The sequence below is a fragment of the Bidens hawaiensis genome, unplaced genomic scaffold (assembly GCF_021521415.1).
Source record: "Bidens hawaiensis isolate Kalapana, Puna unplaced genomic scaffold, B.hawaiensis_p1.1 tig00002572_1, whole genome shotgun sequence".
Classification (NCBI taxonomy): Eukaryota; Viridiplantae; Streptophyta; class Magnoliopsida; order Asterales; family Asteraceae; genus Bidens; species Bidens hawaiensis.
Window position 1 is genome coordinate 2,361,581 of NW_027491140.1, and position 15,586 is coordinate 2,377,166.

At 35.0% G+C, this 15,586-nt stretch overlaps 2 protein-coding genes across 2 annotated transcripts; one reads left to right on the forward strand and one right to left on the reverse strand.

Annotated features, from left to right (window-relative positions):
- The first annotated feature begins 5,241 nt into the window (after positions 1-5,241).
- Positions 5,242-8,613, forward strand: LOC143620486 (uncharacterized). The gene is made up of 7 exons (XM_077092179.1): positions 5,242-6,540; positions 6,668-6,758; positions 6,853-7,010; positions 7,403-7,454; positions 7,549-7,631; positions 7,743-7,833; positions 7,910-8,613. Exons 1-7 carry the CDS (start codon positions 5,242-5,244, stop codon positions 8,464-8,466), a joined length of 2,331 nt encoding a protein of 776 aa, XP_076948294.1. The 3' UTR covers positions 8,467-8,613.
- A 1,265-nt stretch (positions 8,614-9,878) lies between these two features.
- Positions 9,879-11,418, reverse strand: LOC143620438 (stem-specific protein TSJT1-like). Its single transcript, XM_077092140.1, has 3 exons — positions 10,934-11,418; positions 10,214-10,334; positions 9,879-10,115 (listed from the first exon to the last, which is right to left on the reverse strand). The coding sequence occupies exons 1-3, from the start codon at positions 11,384-11,386 to the stop codon at positions 9,916-9,918; spliced, it is 774 nt and encodes a 257-aa protein (XP_076948255.1). The 5' UTR covers positions 11,387-11,418; the 3' UTR covers positions 9,879-9,915.
- Positions 11,419-15,586: the final 4,168 nt, after the last annotated feature.

Consider the following 15,586-nt stretch of genomic DNA (forward strand, 5'->3'; position numbering starts at 1 on the left):
GCACAATAACACATTGCAACATAAATAAAACCGGGAGTTTTCAACCACAACAATGTAAAGATCAATCTGATAAAGCCCGAAAATAATCTTAAACACAACAACAGACTCGAGAGGCCGATTAAAGTCATGGAATTGTGAATCTGGATGCATCGTGAAGCAGATTGAGACGTATTTGGATGCGCCGTGAAGGTGTTAGGATGCGAGATCGTACTTTCATGAACTTGAAAGCGATTATAGACTTTAGGGTTTTGAATTAAGACTTGGATCTGAAGTTGGACTTTTATATAATAAAAACACTTGGGTGTGCTTGGAGAGGTGGACTCATAACATAAGACTAATAGCATTATAAAAAGTCCATATAAAATAGATCAGATTATTCAGTTAACCAAATAACCCGAATACAAAAGTTCATATATATATGAAAACCGAATTCATATACTTTCTTCTTATTTGGATTGTAGGGAAAGTGGCACTCCTAATAGTGTTTGTAAAGTTGTACTGGCTATTGTGGCATGTTATTAGCCTAGATCTTCTACTCTTAGACAGTATGCAACACACCACGTCATTCCAACAAGTGCCATGGTACAATTGCCGAATTGCATCGTGATTGCAACACTATCTACGTGCAAGCATATTGTCTTTGCAAGATCTGGAGCGGGAGCTAAGTTATTTTTGATGAAATGCTACTTTCTATAAACGTTCCCATAGAACCGTGGTTTTAGGGATAACTATATTGATCGGAGCTATACTTCCAGATACATATAAAGTTGTGGAACCATAACCTTATATGTAAATGTTTCCCGCCAAAGCTCACTGGAAACATATGCTTTCAGGCTGGAACCTACTGAATATAGTTATTTAAATATAGGCCAATTAAAAATGAGTGTTTCCAAGTTAGAGCCTGTCGGAGAGGTGTGATTGGGTGTTACTCTTTCACAAAATACGTCTTAACTTAATCATGTTTACTAATTTCTTGAACCATGATTTAGAAAAACACAAACAAAAAAACACTCTAAATAAAAGAATCATCGAGTGAAGTTCAGATAATACAAATAAGAAATCCACCTCCCACTAATTGTTAGAGTCTATTTATATAGAAATTAATAACATTAAGTTGACACTATGAGAGTGAATTCCTCGTTGATATTATTTGATTTTTGCATCATATATATTAATAATGCATCAAAACCAAGCAAATCAGACGAAAACAACTCAACAAAGTGCAATATAATGTGTTACTTTGGAACATACCTTAACACTTCCTTCCAAACTATTATCATGTAATTGATTGTGCGTACCCCATCTGTCATAGCATGGTCTCTAGACGCTAGTGACCGATTATCAACTTGTCAATACTAAGATTAGATACGTTTGAATAGCTTGAAACTCGTTCGAAGTTGGCTCGCTTATAAACGAGTCAGCACGGTTCGTATCGTTTACAAACCAAGCTGAGTTGGGTCGACTCGTTTATGGATGAAGCCAACATGACTCGACTTGTTTAAAATCAATTTGAGTACGAACATCCAACTGGACCAACTCTGGTCTGACTCGTGAGCAACCTAATTTAAGAGTATAAATACTCTATGTTATTTGAATTTTAATAACTTATAAGTTGGTTATAATAACTTAGCAGTAATATCTATATTATCTTATTTAATCACTCATTACATAAAACATAAAATGGTAAGAATTTAAATTCCTTACAATTGATGATAACTTTAACATGTTACACAATTATAATTCTTATTCTTATAAACCTTAATATATTATGAAAAATAAATAACCCTGAAAACTTTGTAATAGGTCGCTTTCTTAGAAAAGATACGCACGAGATGATGACATAATGGTTATGATTTATTGGTGTCTTGTAATATAACAATTATAATAATACTACAGGTAAACTATAATAATTTTAATAGTACATTTATATCATAATCATGTGAGTAACTGAGTATGATGTAAGAAGGAAAACTACATAACTAATACAATGAAAAAAGAAAAAAAACTTTCAATAATGACCCAAATAATTGTGATTGATTTGAATGAAAAATTAATATGATTTGCCGCACTAGTTTCTAAAGGAGATAATTAGTGATGTGATGTTATGTTTTTATTCGAAAATATACGCAAATATAAATTACTTTATTATAATAATTACAATACCTCAAACTAAATATCCTATATATATTACTTAAGACACGTTAAATACAAAAACAATAAACAATTTTACGTAGAACTGTAACTAATGATACAAATAGTTCTCATTTAAACCCTGTTCAAATTTGACTTGGTTTGTAAATATGTCGAGCTTGATTTAATGCTAGCTTGCTCATTAACTCGCTTAAATTAACCCAAAAACTTTTAAATTTATATAGCTTAATTAAAATATATTCAATCTCTTTAGTCCAACTCTTCGTAACTATTCAATTTACACCGTATCAAAACCACCTGGGCCATTTTCTTAATCGGCCCTAGCTCAAACTCAAATTTTCATCTTACTTAAAATCAAAGTCGATTCAAGTTGTCTTGGTTTAAAATCCAATCCAAACTCGATCTCCGCTTGTAAAGCATATAATGGGATCCGGGAAAATGAGTAAAGTGAAAATCTAACTATATTATTAAACTAGATTTAGAGCCCGTGTCACACATGGGATGATCCAAATTATAAAATTACAAGTAAAGCAAACAGTGGCGGATCCAGGAATTTTTTTTAGGTGGTTCCCTCTTAATTTATAAGGTGGTTCCTACGCGTCTTCTATATATCCGTACACTATTATTTCGAAACTCGGGTGGTTCCGGGGAACCACCCGTTTGTATGCTGGATCCGCCAATGAAAGCAAATAATTACATAACGTATATGAAAAAATGTATTACATCTATGCTTGTATCTATACTATGTGTACATAAATTAATTTTATTTATATCGCAAAATGATTTTTTTAAATGAACTTAATGAAAAAATGCACGTGCAGAAACATACCCGAGAATGCTTTTTCTATTAAAAATTTCATTCTTAGTGTCATAAATGTATAACTGAATTTGGTTATTAACCAATTTGGGAATAAGACTTCTCATACAATAGTAGTTTTAACCACTCAGCCTAAATACATAATAAGTGCTACATTTATATATATATATATATATATATATATCAATTTACCGCCCATCGAATGAAATGAGAACATTAAATTGTAATGACGAATGTTCTTCAATAACTATGTTTTTCTGAGCTACACCATGAAAAAGATTTTGATAAGATTTAGGGAGCTTCTCAACTTTGTCATAATGACAACATAAAAAATAACATGTTAACTCATTCAATTTTGTGAATATTTTATTTCATTTAAGCATATTTTTGCATGACATGCTTCTCATACAACCTTCTGATTACCATTGAATGAAGAGTTAATGATTACACAAATATTTCGAATTTGATAGGTCTGGCGTAGTATGTCGAAAGTGTTCGCAATATTTATTAAATTTAATAGTCAAGGAAAAAATAGTCAATTTGCTAAATTTCAAACCTTTTGATTATTTCCAAAAATGCACTTGCAAATAATTTTGAAACCCGAATCATGCTTAAAGTTCTAACTTTGATCCGTTTGACATTTCAAGTCAACATATTGAACCCGTAACAAATTTGATGATAAATCTTTTGCATTCTCAAACTTTTAAAAATACTCAGATTTCCCATTTTTGACCCGTAACAAATTTTGATCTAAATGTAGTTAACTTGTACCAAACAATCTATTTACCAATTTTTAAACTATAAAAAGCAAATTTAAGTTCCACAAAAAAACTTAAAACAATCCTTAATAAAAAAAACTAAGAAATTAAATATGATAAACTTTGTTATGTTCGAAAGTTATTGGTATACACTATTCTTACATTTTAACATATATATAGTTTACTAAATTAACCGAAAAATAAATGGATAAATTTAAAGAATAGATTTATAATTTATAAATATATGACAATTTACAATAATGATAATAGATAAATTGATTGATTTTTAAAAAATGGATTGACTTTTAAGCATATATTTATAATTTAGTGATTAAAAAATTACTTTGTAAAATGAAAACATATTCGAGTTTTTTTTTTACAATCTTCTACAATATACATAGTACAATATGTTAATGATAACATTTGAAATTATATTGTTTTCAATCTTTGACAAACATGATTTGTTGTTGATGTTTGGATTTCACTAAATATTTTGGAATATATAGTAAAATAATATGTTAATATTTATTTTTTAAAAAATATATAGATATAATATATATAAAGTATAAAAGGAAAGTGAATAATTATTAATCTATTACATATATTAGGATCTTATATTTGGAGGGAAAAGAAATAAGTGAATTAACCAAAATATGACAAGTGTCCATAATTATTTTACTTTATTAGAATAGATAGATCAAGATGTTTTTTCAACATGACATCATTCTAGAATCTACACATAGGATATCACATATATGCCATATGATTTTTCAACATGACATCATTCTAGAATCTACACATAGGATATCACATATATGCCATATGAACAATTTTCTATTTTATCTAAAAAAATATCTTTTCTTTTCTTTTTAACAGCAACGCTTTATATTTTTATTATTTTTTATGTTATTCAATTTTATATTACCTCAAATCTATATTTTGTATTAAATGTTTTATTTAATTTTTTTAGAGATTTATAAATTATAAAATTTTATTTATCATTATTTATATCTTACTAATCAATAATTAATAAGGTATGTTATCATCTATATTATTAAATTTAACTTTTGTGTTATATTTTTTAACCACTCGTATATCACATAGACAGGATCATAGGTATCTATATAGATTTCTAGATTTACGTATTTAACATTTTAAACAACATGTATAGCCATATTACTATTATTATTATTACAGTTATCTAAATTGTTATTATTATTATTATTATTATTATTGTATTGGTAGCAAGTGCATTTAATTATTGAAGTTTTTATTATATTTTTACATCATAAATCATAATTGATTCATATTCACCACCACCAAACCGAACCCAATCTCTCTGTCCTCCGCCGTTCTCCGCCACCTATTCCGTCGGTTACTCTTCTCTTTCGTTTGCTTTCCTTCACCCGATCCGTACTCCCACTTTCAACCAGAACCCAGATCCGAATAATACCAACACACCTCCGGATCCGATTCCGGCCGGGCATTTTCATTACCGATGAGAATGCCCGAACGATGAGCAATCAAGCCCACAAAGAACACGAAGAAGAAGAGTGTTTCCACGAGTCTCTTGATCGATTGCTTTCTTCGGCTTCTAATTCAACCACGTGCTCGTCTTCTTCCTCGGAAGTCGACGATGAAGTGGCCTTAATTGATCCCAATTGTACCAGTGTTCGTGATTACAATACCTTTGGTCGGCTTTTACCTGTACCCAAGTTTCCTATGGCCGTTGTCAACAATTACGATGTCTGGATCTCACGGCCGTCCTCCGTCGACGAACGCCGTACACGGCTCCTCCGGCAGATGGGTCTCATTCGTGATTCGTCGGTGTTCAGACATAAACCCTCTGTTTGTTCTTCATCAGACGTTGAAGAGGTTATTGAGTTTGATAATTCGAATGATTCGAATTCAGATGGTGCTGCGATTAGTAATACTACTGGTGAATTGGGAGAAGTGTGTTTAATTAAGAATCTTGATAACGGGAAAGAGTTTGTGGTGGATGAGGTTAGAGAGGATGGAATGTGGGGGAAATTGAAAGAACTCGGGACCGGGAGGCGGTTAACGATGGAAGAATTTGAAATGTGTGTCGGGCATTCGCCGATTGTTCAAGAATTAATGAGAAGGGAGAGTGTAGAGAGTTGTAATGCGGGTTTACAAGATGTTAACATTACTGGAACTGGAAGTGGATCGAAATCAAAAACGAAAGGTGGATGGTTGAAGAGTATAAAAACTATAAAGAATGTAGCGAGTTCGGTTGCTGGGTATAAAGAGAGACGAAGTAGTGATGAGAGGGACACATCATCGGAAAGGGGTGGAAGGCGGTCTAGCTCCGCGACTGATGACAGTCAAGATGTTTCGTTTTACAGTCCGGAGAGAGTGCGGGTTAGGCAGTATGGGAAGTCTTGTAAGGATCTTACGGGTTTGTATAAAAGGCAGGAGATACAGGCGCACAACGGGTCGATCTGGACTATTAAGTTTAGTTTGGATGGGAAGTATCTTGCTAGTGCGGGTGAGGATTGTGTGATTCATGTTTGGCAAGTTGTGTCGTCTGGTAGAAAGGGTGATCTTTTGTTTGATAAACAAGATGACGTGTTATTGTTGACTGGATCGCCGGATATAGGTTTGTCGTCGTCACCAAGTTTGGATGGTCAAACTGAAAGAAAGAGAAGAGGACGGTTATCGTTGACCAGAAAGTCAACTAGTTTGGACCATATTGTAGTACCGGAACGTTTGTTTGGACTTTCGGAAAAACCGTTCTGTTCGTTTGAAGGACATCTGGATGATGTGCTTGACTTGTCATGGTCCAAATCTCAGGTTAGCCTGCAGTGGTTGATCAAAATGCTTACAAAGATTTCTTACTTGCAGTGATATCATTTTAATATTTTGAGCTATATATGAAGCATATGTAACAATTCTTATTGGCAGACACTTTCATTTTCAGCATTTGCTTTCATCATCAATGGACAAAACCGTGCGGTTATGGCAGTTATCTAGCAAGTCATGTTTGAAGATATTTTCTCACAATGACTATGGTATGAAGTATGACTGTATGAGCCAATGTGCTCTGTTTAACTGGATTGTATGTTTTTTTAATGATTATTATGTATCTTTTTTTGTTAAGTGCAGTAACTTGCATCCAGTTTAATCCTGTTGATGATAGATATTTCATCAGTGGATCACTTGATGCTAAAGTTCGGTTATGGAACATTCCTGATCATCAAGTGGTTGATTGGAATGATATGCATGAAATGGTTACTGCTGCTTGCTATACACCCGATGGTCAGGTTGAGCCCATACATTTTGTATCAAAACTTTTGTAAATTTAATTACATATGAAATAATCGGTGGACCACATGGGTTGGCTAACGGGTTCAAACTGAAATGGGCCAGTTTTAGTTAAAATATATTGTTTAATGCGTTAATTGTGACCAAACCACTGTTTTTACAGTAATTATTTACATCTTCGAACAATTAACACATTTTGAACTCATTTGACTTTGGCCTATTTTTTTTAGCTGAACTGTTCATATGACCTGTTTGAGATAAAACACAACCCATATGAGTAAACGGGTTGTCATTGCCAACCCTAATTCTAAAAGCAGAAAAATATAGATTTTTTTAAATATGATTAGTTTGATTTGTTACTGATGGGACTTTTTTCTTTTAATTCTTGAAGGGTGCACTTGTTGGTTCATACAAGGGGAACTGCTGTTTATATGACATGACTGGTATACGATCGATTTATTATTATTATTATTAATTTTTCTGTTTGTTTGTCACTCGTTTTTGTGCTCAAATATATTTACTTCAAATGTTTTGCAGAAAACAAGTTACAACAAAAAGGTCAAATCAATCTACAGAATAAAAATAAGAAGACCCGTCATAAAAAGATCACCGGTTTTCAGGTGAAAATTAAGCTACTACATTTCTTCATAACGCATTATATTATTATTAATTTCTTGTTATGACTATTATCAACATTAGTTTTGAGCTATAAATTTATAATACCTCTACAGTTTGTTCCAGGTACATCGGAAGTGCTCATTACATCTGCAGATTCACGGGTTCGTGTCGTTGATGGTCTCGAGTTAATTCACAAATTCAAAGGTAATATTTATAATATTTTAGTCAACAAACCATTTTGACCTGTGAACTGACCCGACATGTGTTGAATATATTGCAGGATTTCGCAACACAAACAGGCAAATTTCAGCATCGGTGACATCAAACGGGAGATATGTCGTTTGTGCAAGCGAGGATTCACAAGTGTATGTATGGAAGCACGAAGACGGCATGCGGGCTAACCGAAACAAAGGTGTAACCGTTACTCATTCCTATGAACACTTCCACTGTCAAGATGTAACAGTAGCCATCCCGTGGCCTGGTAAAACCGACACCTGTGGTTTTCAAGACGAACCCGATAGACTTAGCGGGGACCAGTTTGATGACGTGTCAGCAGTGAACCATCCACCGACACCCGAACAAGATCAAATTAACAGCAGCCCGTTTCATGGAATCATCTCTAGTGCGAGTAACGGGTACTTTTTCGACCGGTTTTCCGGCACGTGGCCCGAGGAAAAACTGGTGTTGGCCCAAAAGAGTCCAGGTCAACAGACGAGTGGAGATTTTACAAACGGGTCCAGCCCGAGTAAGTTGGGGTGGGGCATGGTGATTGTAACAGCTGGGCTTCATGGGGAAATCCGAGTATTTCAGAATTTTGGATTGCCGGTTCGATTATAGATGGGCGGGCCTAGTTTTGAGGTAAGGCTTGGGCCTGAACCCTGCAAGGTTTGTAATTTGGGAAATTGTATAGATGATTTGTAAAATTTTAGCATATATGGTGCAAAAAGAATTAGATTTGGTGAGGAGAAAAAGAAAAGAAATGAACACAGTTTTTGGTTTAGTTGGAAAATGTAGAGTGAGTGAGTTAGTTAACAGGATTAAAAGCAGTTTGGAATTTAAAGAGTTAATTGTTTATTTTTACCAGTTTATTCATGTGTTACTATGTGACATGAGGATCAATGATATTGTTTTAGGCATATGCCTTGTTTATTAAAGAAATCGTGTATAAAATGAACAGCGAGTCAGACGTGACCTTTTTTTTTTCCCACTTCTGATATGTTTCGCTTGAAAAAATGTCATACTGTGAATAAATTATTCGGGTATGTAGCTATGGGCAACTATTTTTGATTTGACTTAAACCCTAAATGTTTTCACTCTATAGGCGAATAACGTATGCTCAAATCTATATGTGATAGGGTGCCGATTGTATATCATTCTAATTTAGTGGGAAACATATGATAGGCGTATTCAATGTCACTAATCTCTAATGAGTAATGATTAATTGATACAAGGAAGATGATTAACAAGAGGCATTGGATATCTATAATTCAATTCAATTCAATTTTGATTGGTTACTTGGTTACGTAAATCAAGTGGGACCCACCAATTTTTAATGAGCCGTTACACTATCCACCCAACAAATAAAGAAACTTAATTGACAGAAGAAACCATTTTTTATAGTAAAGTTTTCAACTAAAAAAAGGCGAGATGGGTCAAACCAAACCAACCCGTTTCAAACATTTACCAAACTAAGTTTCTAAATGACTGAACACGTTATTGGTTACTCGCCCGGGATGGCGTGTTTAATGTCACTTGTTATGGTTCGAAATTGAATTACGATGCCATTTTCGGTAACAAAAAGACTTCGGCTGGGAATGAACACCAAAGGCTAACCTTGGAGATATGAGCCTATGAGGAGTCAATCTGGCAGGTTAAAACACGCTTGACAGCTCAGTTGAGGTTGGCTTGATAGCTCAGCCGTGATCGATAGCGAAGATTTTGATGTGCAAAAGCACATAAAGAAAGTGATCGATAGCGAAGATTTTCATGCTTATATAGTTGATTCATACACGAGTCTTCTAACTTTATGGCCAGTTCCGTATCATTTCTGGTCACAACATAACTACCTTGTGGTGTTTGCAAAAACAGTTTGGATTTGTCAAAACAATGTGGTTTTGATAACATGACAATCTCAAGATATTGAAGTATTTCAGTCAAATTTAGACCCAAGCAACACTAGAAATTATCACAATTATTCCCAAACAAAATCAACTATTTACATTCAAAAACAAAAGGTCAAACTTTCAAAGTAAAGTGGGATGTCGAACATCGATCATGATTCAAGAACTAAGACGCATAATGATCCTCCCATTGAGTCCAATTAGCTTCGCTGCCCCTACGAGGAATCGAACTGACCCTCGAGTAAGTATCAACCTTGAAGTTTGCCCCACACATCACCCCTTCACTATCCACCCTTGGCATTGCCCTAATCTTGTTCATTGGATGCTCAAAACTCATCAAACCACCTTCACTATGAAACATAAACCCTGCAAATAATATATTTGTTCCAAAACCTCAAATCTTGTTTTAAATTTTAATAAAACCATCACCAAAATGTTAAAAGCTTAGATAACGAGTATGTTACCTTTAGGGAAAGGTGCAAATGATTTGGCACAACCTGCTTTAATTATCTCTAAATCATCAGAAATAACCACTGACCCATCTGCTGCTATACCCCAATACAGCTTCACCCCTCCATCTGAACCCTGTAAAACAAAATTTTCATTTAGACATCTCATCGAACAGCTTGAAAGCATACACGAAATTCCATACATAAATTAGCTAAAGATGTGTGCACACAAAAAGAAAAAAAGGGTTCTGAAATTAAAAAAATCGAACTAAAACAAAATCGATGGTTTGGTTTATATTTTGTTTGTATCGAACCTATAAATCTGTTTGGTTTTATTTTTTTTTAAACCAAACAAAATCTATAGATTTTTATTTTTTAAATAATTTATAGAAATTTAATAAATATGTAAGTTAAACAAGTAAACATTTAATAAGTAATTGGTTACTAATGCCCAACCTCACTAATTTGAGGGGAAAAAAATAAGAAGTTATTTCAACCCAAAATTTTAATAGCAAAACCGAAACCCAACCAAACTCAGAACAAAAAAACCAAAACCCAAATGTTTTTGATTATTTAAAAACTAAATTTTCGGGTTTTGATTTGGTTTTAGCTCAAAAACGACCCAAATCGAATGGGGCTCGCCCCTACATTTTATCCGCAAACAACGTAAATAATAATAATAATAATAATAATAATAATAATAATAATAATAATAATAAAAGTCTTTGAATTTACCAGTGCGGTGAAAACAGTGCCAGCTTTACTATCATACACCACAAACGCAAAACTCCCTTCCAGATCCTTAATAACCTGATCAGCCGGGTATGGCCCACGGTCACGCAACGTCCGGTAAGCTTCAATCACAAACATCGCTTCATTCGTGTTCTTCGACAGCCCGTACTGTTTGATCTGAGCACACAGATTATTCAAACTCCCCATGAACAAACAGTATATATCATCAAAAGCAGTGAACAGCCTCTGATGAACCGAGTACGGGCGTTCCGGTTTAACATAAGCCAGCACGGCCGTGTGGCCGAACGTCATGGAGAAGGTGTCTGTCGGGTGTGCGGACAAGAACTCTGCTAGGGTTTCTTCAGGGAGTTTAGGTTGCTTGGAGGAGTGGTGGGAGGCTGGGCTTTTGAGTTCTTCTGGTGGGTGTGCAAATGCTTTGTGGAAGATGGCCAACATTTTGAATGATAATAATAATAATATTATTGGATTGGAAGGAAGAAAGTTGAAGAAGTAATAATAATAATAATAATAATAATAATAATAATAATGTTTAGGTGTGGAAGATGTTTAGTGTTTAAATAGAAGGGTGGTGGTGGTGGGGTAGGGTGGCGGAATTACGTGGAGGTGAATAAGGTGATAACGATAACGATGGTGGATAAGATTCTCGTACGTACTTCGATGTGATCTTGTTTTGTTTTTTTCATTAGTTGTTTTCTTGATTTTTAAGAAAAGAACACGCAATTATGAAAGATTACGAAATAGTGAACTTTGTAGTCTTTTAAATAGACTCTTTTTTGCCGTTCAAGAAATAAAAAATGTAGACTTTTTGCTTTTGTTTTTAATATAAAATCATAATTATGTTCTTTTAACAATTTCAGGTTCGTAAAAATTGTTTTTGTTTTAAGGATAATTGCTCATGTTCTAGTTATTTCCCTTTTCATTTTGATTACCACAATCAATCCAAGATAAAAAAAAATCCTTTCAAATATTTTTACCATAGTTATGTTGATATGAAATGTATATACTTTTTCATTTAAGCCTAAAATTGGTGTTGCTGATATGGAATTTTGGTGTTTTGTATATTTTCATTTCATAACCATTAATTATATCTTCGGAAAACATATTTTATTTATTTATTTTTAAATGACACAGTAACCTAAAGGAAAAAGAAACCAGTTGATACAATAATAAATATTATTTAAGTTTAATATATAAGGATTAAGTATATCTACTATTTAGTTACCTTGGTATCCTTTAATTAAGTTTTCTAATTGTTTTATCTTTTCTTGGTATTAAGCTTCAGTTTTTCTATAAATTATATTCTTTGTTTAACAAAAAGAATAAGAAAAATAATCAAAAACTGTTTTAACTTCAGTTTCTTTTCTTCTTTCTTGTTCTTGAGCCTGACCCACTCTACGAGCCTATCATGAGATTGATCATCTCGAATCGGTCTATATCAATTTGGTGCTTTCATTCATCGTTCTCAAGCCTCCTTCATCACGTGAAGACCTGATCATGACCATGGTCGACAAATCGATCGGCTATTGTCCAACAAGAATCAATCGCTACCCTAGCCAAGTTTCACTTTAACCCCTTTAGCGTTGCTATGAACTAAATCACCGCTAACCTTAACGCTGCCCTCACCAAAATTTCAGGCACCTCTTCGGCAATAAAAACTCAAGTCCGAAGCCAATCAATAAACGAACAAAGAAATATATCGAACTTCACTTATTATTATATCAAGGAAACTAGCTCAAAACCTTAATACAACAAACTTTGAAAGATGATGGTGGTGGGTGATGTCTAACTCTAACTTGTTAGATCTATTTATACTAGTTAGCCAACTTGTTAACTGCATTCATTTATGTCCACCTACTTGGCACAAATGTCCAATTACATTAGTTAATGACAACTACTTCATTAATGCCTAACTATTTGACATTATGTCCAACTACTAGACATTATGTCCAACCAACTAGCCTCTTAACTCCATACACCATAATGGAATACATAGGCCCGAACCTTATAGGTCCGACTTGATTAATTACCAACATTCACCCCTTTAATTTCCGAGCTAGATTTCGGGAGGTCTTCAACTCTAAGTAACTCGCCATCTCCTTGAACTTGAGTCTTCCAAAGGCTTTGGTTAGAATATCAGCTCGTCGTTCTTTCCTGTTTTTATGCTCGACCACTACATTCCATTTTTCAACAGCATCCCGAATAATATGATATCGGGCCTTGATGTGTTTGGTCTTTCCATGAAAAACAGGATTTTTAACGAGTGCTATGGCTGAAGTATTTTTAATAAGCAAGAGTACTCCTTCCATTTGTTTCCCAGTTACTTCACTTAACGAGTGCTATGGCTTGACAAGAGGCTGCCGATGCTGCCATATACTTGGCTTCACACGAAGATAAAGCAACCGTGCCTTGTTTATGTGAACACCAAGAGATATGTCCTTTGCTAAAATAGAGCACATGCTCGGTGGTACATCATCCGTCGTCTTCATCAATGTTGTGATTGTTGTCACCAAAACCGGTTTACAACTTGGTACCGCCCCGTCGATACCGTATACCCATGTTTGTCGAACCCCAAACATACCTCAGAATCTGTTGCACCCCCTGCATGTGGGATTCTTTCGGGTCTTGCATATACCGACTAACAATGCTAACCGCGTATGCTAGATCGGGTCGGGTATGAAGGAAATACCGAAGACATCCAACACGTCTTCGATACTCGGTTCCATCAATCGAAACCCCACTCTCGTCTCGATCGAACTTAACCCCGGAATCCATAGGATATTGAGTCGAGTTACCGTTTCCAAACTGGCTTGCTTTAGAATCTTTAACGCGTAACTTTCTTGCTTAATCGAGATCTCGTCAATACCTTGATTCACTTCAATACCATGATAATACGACAATTTTCCCAAATCACTCATCTCGAACCGTTCCCGCATTTGACCCTTGAACGCCTTTATTTCTTCAATTTTGGAACCGGCTACCAAGAGATTATCGACTATACCACAATAATTAATGTGAACTTGGTTGATTTCTTCACGTATACGGCTTGTTCCCCGATACGTCTTTTGAAACCCAACTCACTTAGAACTCCTTTTATCTTTGAGTTCCAAGCTCTTGGAGCTTGTTTTTGCCCGTAAAGAGCCTTTGAGAGTTTATACACTTTATGACTCTCTCCTTCCTTTACGAACCCATCCGGTTGTTCAACAAACACTTCTTCTAGTAAATCACTGTGTAAGAAGGCGGATTTTACATCCATGTGATGTACCTCCCATACTTCACTCGCGGCCAGGGCTAGAATAAGTCGAACCGTTTCGAGTCGAGCCACGGGTGCGAACACCTCATCATAATCGATCCCGTGGCGTTGCATGTACCCCGTTGCAACTAATCTTGCCTTGTAATTGTTTATTGATCTATCCAGATTTTTCTTGACTTTGAAAACCCATTTTACCCCAATCGGCTTCACCCTATTAGGACAAATCATAAGCTTCCCCATGTTGTTTTTCTCGATCGAATCCAACTCGGCTTTTATTACTTGAACCCACTCTTTACTTTCTTTTGCTTCTTCATATGTTGTCGGTTCGTCTTCAATTAAAAGCATTAAATCTTCATTGAGTACATAATCATCAATGTATCTAGGTGGAACCGACACCCGAGTGGACCTTCTAAGTATCGGACCTGAATCGTGATTCGAAGTTGAATTGCTGCTGTTGTTTGGGTTAGATGATGAGCTCGAGCTGTTGTTCGGTTTAAAAATAGACTCGTACTCATTTTCGTTATTGAATTGCATAATTTCCTTTCCCTAATCGATAACAAAATCTTCCCAAACACGCCCATCAACCGTTTCATTCGAATTCTAGGACCAATTCCACCCTTTCCCTTCATTAAATTTAACATCCCAACTCACCATAACTTTCTTTGTGGTCGGGTCGAATAAACGAAAAGCCTTGGAACCATGCTCGTTTCCAAGCTACACCAATTTCTGGCTCCTATCATCGAGTTTGTTTAGGTTTTGGGTCGGAATTTTTGCAAATGCAATGCAACTAAATACCTTTAGATGGCTTATATTATGTTTCCGTTCTTTGAATGCTTCATATGGAGTCTTGTCTTTTACCGCTCGGGTTGTTACTCAGTTTAGAACCTAAGTCAAATGTCTAACCCCTTCACCCCACATAACTCGTGGTACATTCCGAGTCTTCAAAATACTACTCGTCATCTCTATTAAGGTTCGGTTTCTCCACTCCACCACACCGTTTTGTTGAGGTGTGTATGGGGCGGTGAGTTGTCGAGCTACCACATGTAACTTGAAAAATTCCAATGAACCTGCGAGAAGTAAATTCTCCACCCCGATCCGTGCGAAGAGTTTTTATTTTCACTCTAGTCTCTGTTTCTACACTTGTTTTGAAACTTTTGAACATACCAAAAGCTTCGTCTTTTGCTTTCAACATGATTGACCACATGTATTGGCTAAAGTCATCTATCAAAATAAATACGTACAGGTTTCCAGTTAAAGTGGGAGGGGTAATCGGACCATATAAATCTCCATATATTAACTCCAAAATCTTCGGAGCCCAAAACGAGGCTTGGCCCGGAAATGAGTCCCTCGTTTGCTTTCCCATTTGGTAAGCTTCACAAACTTCA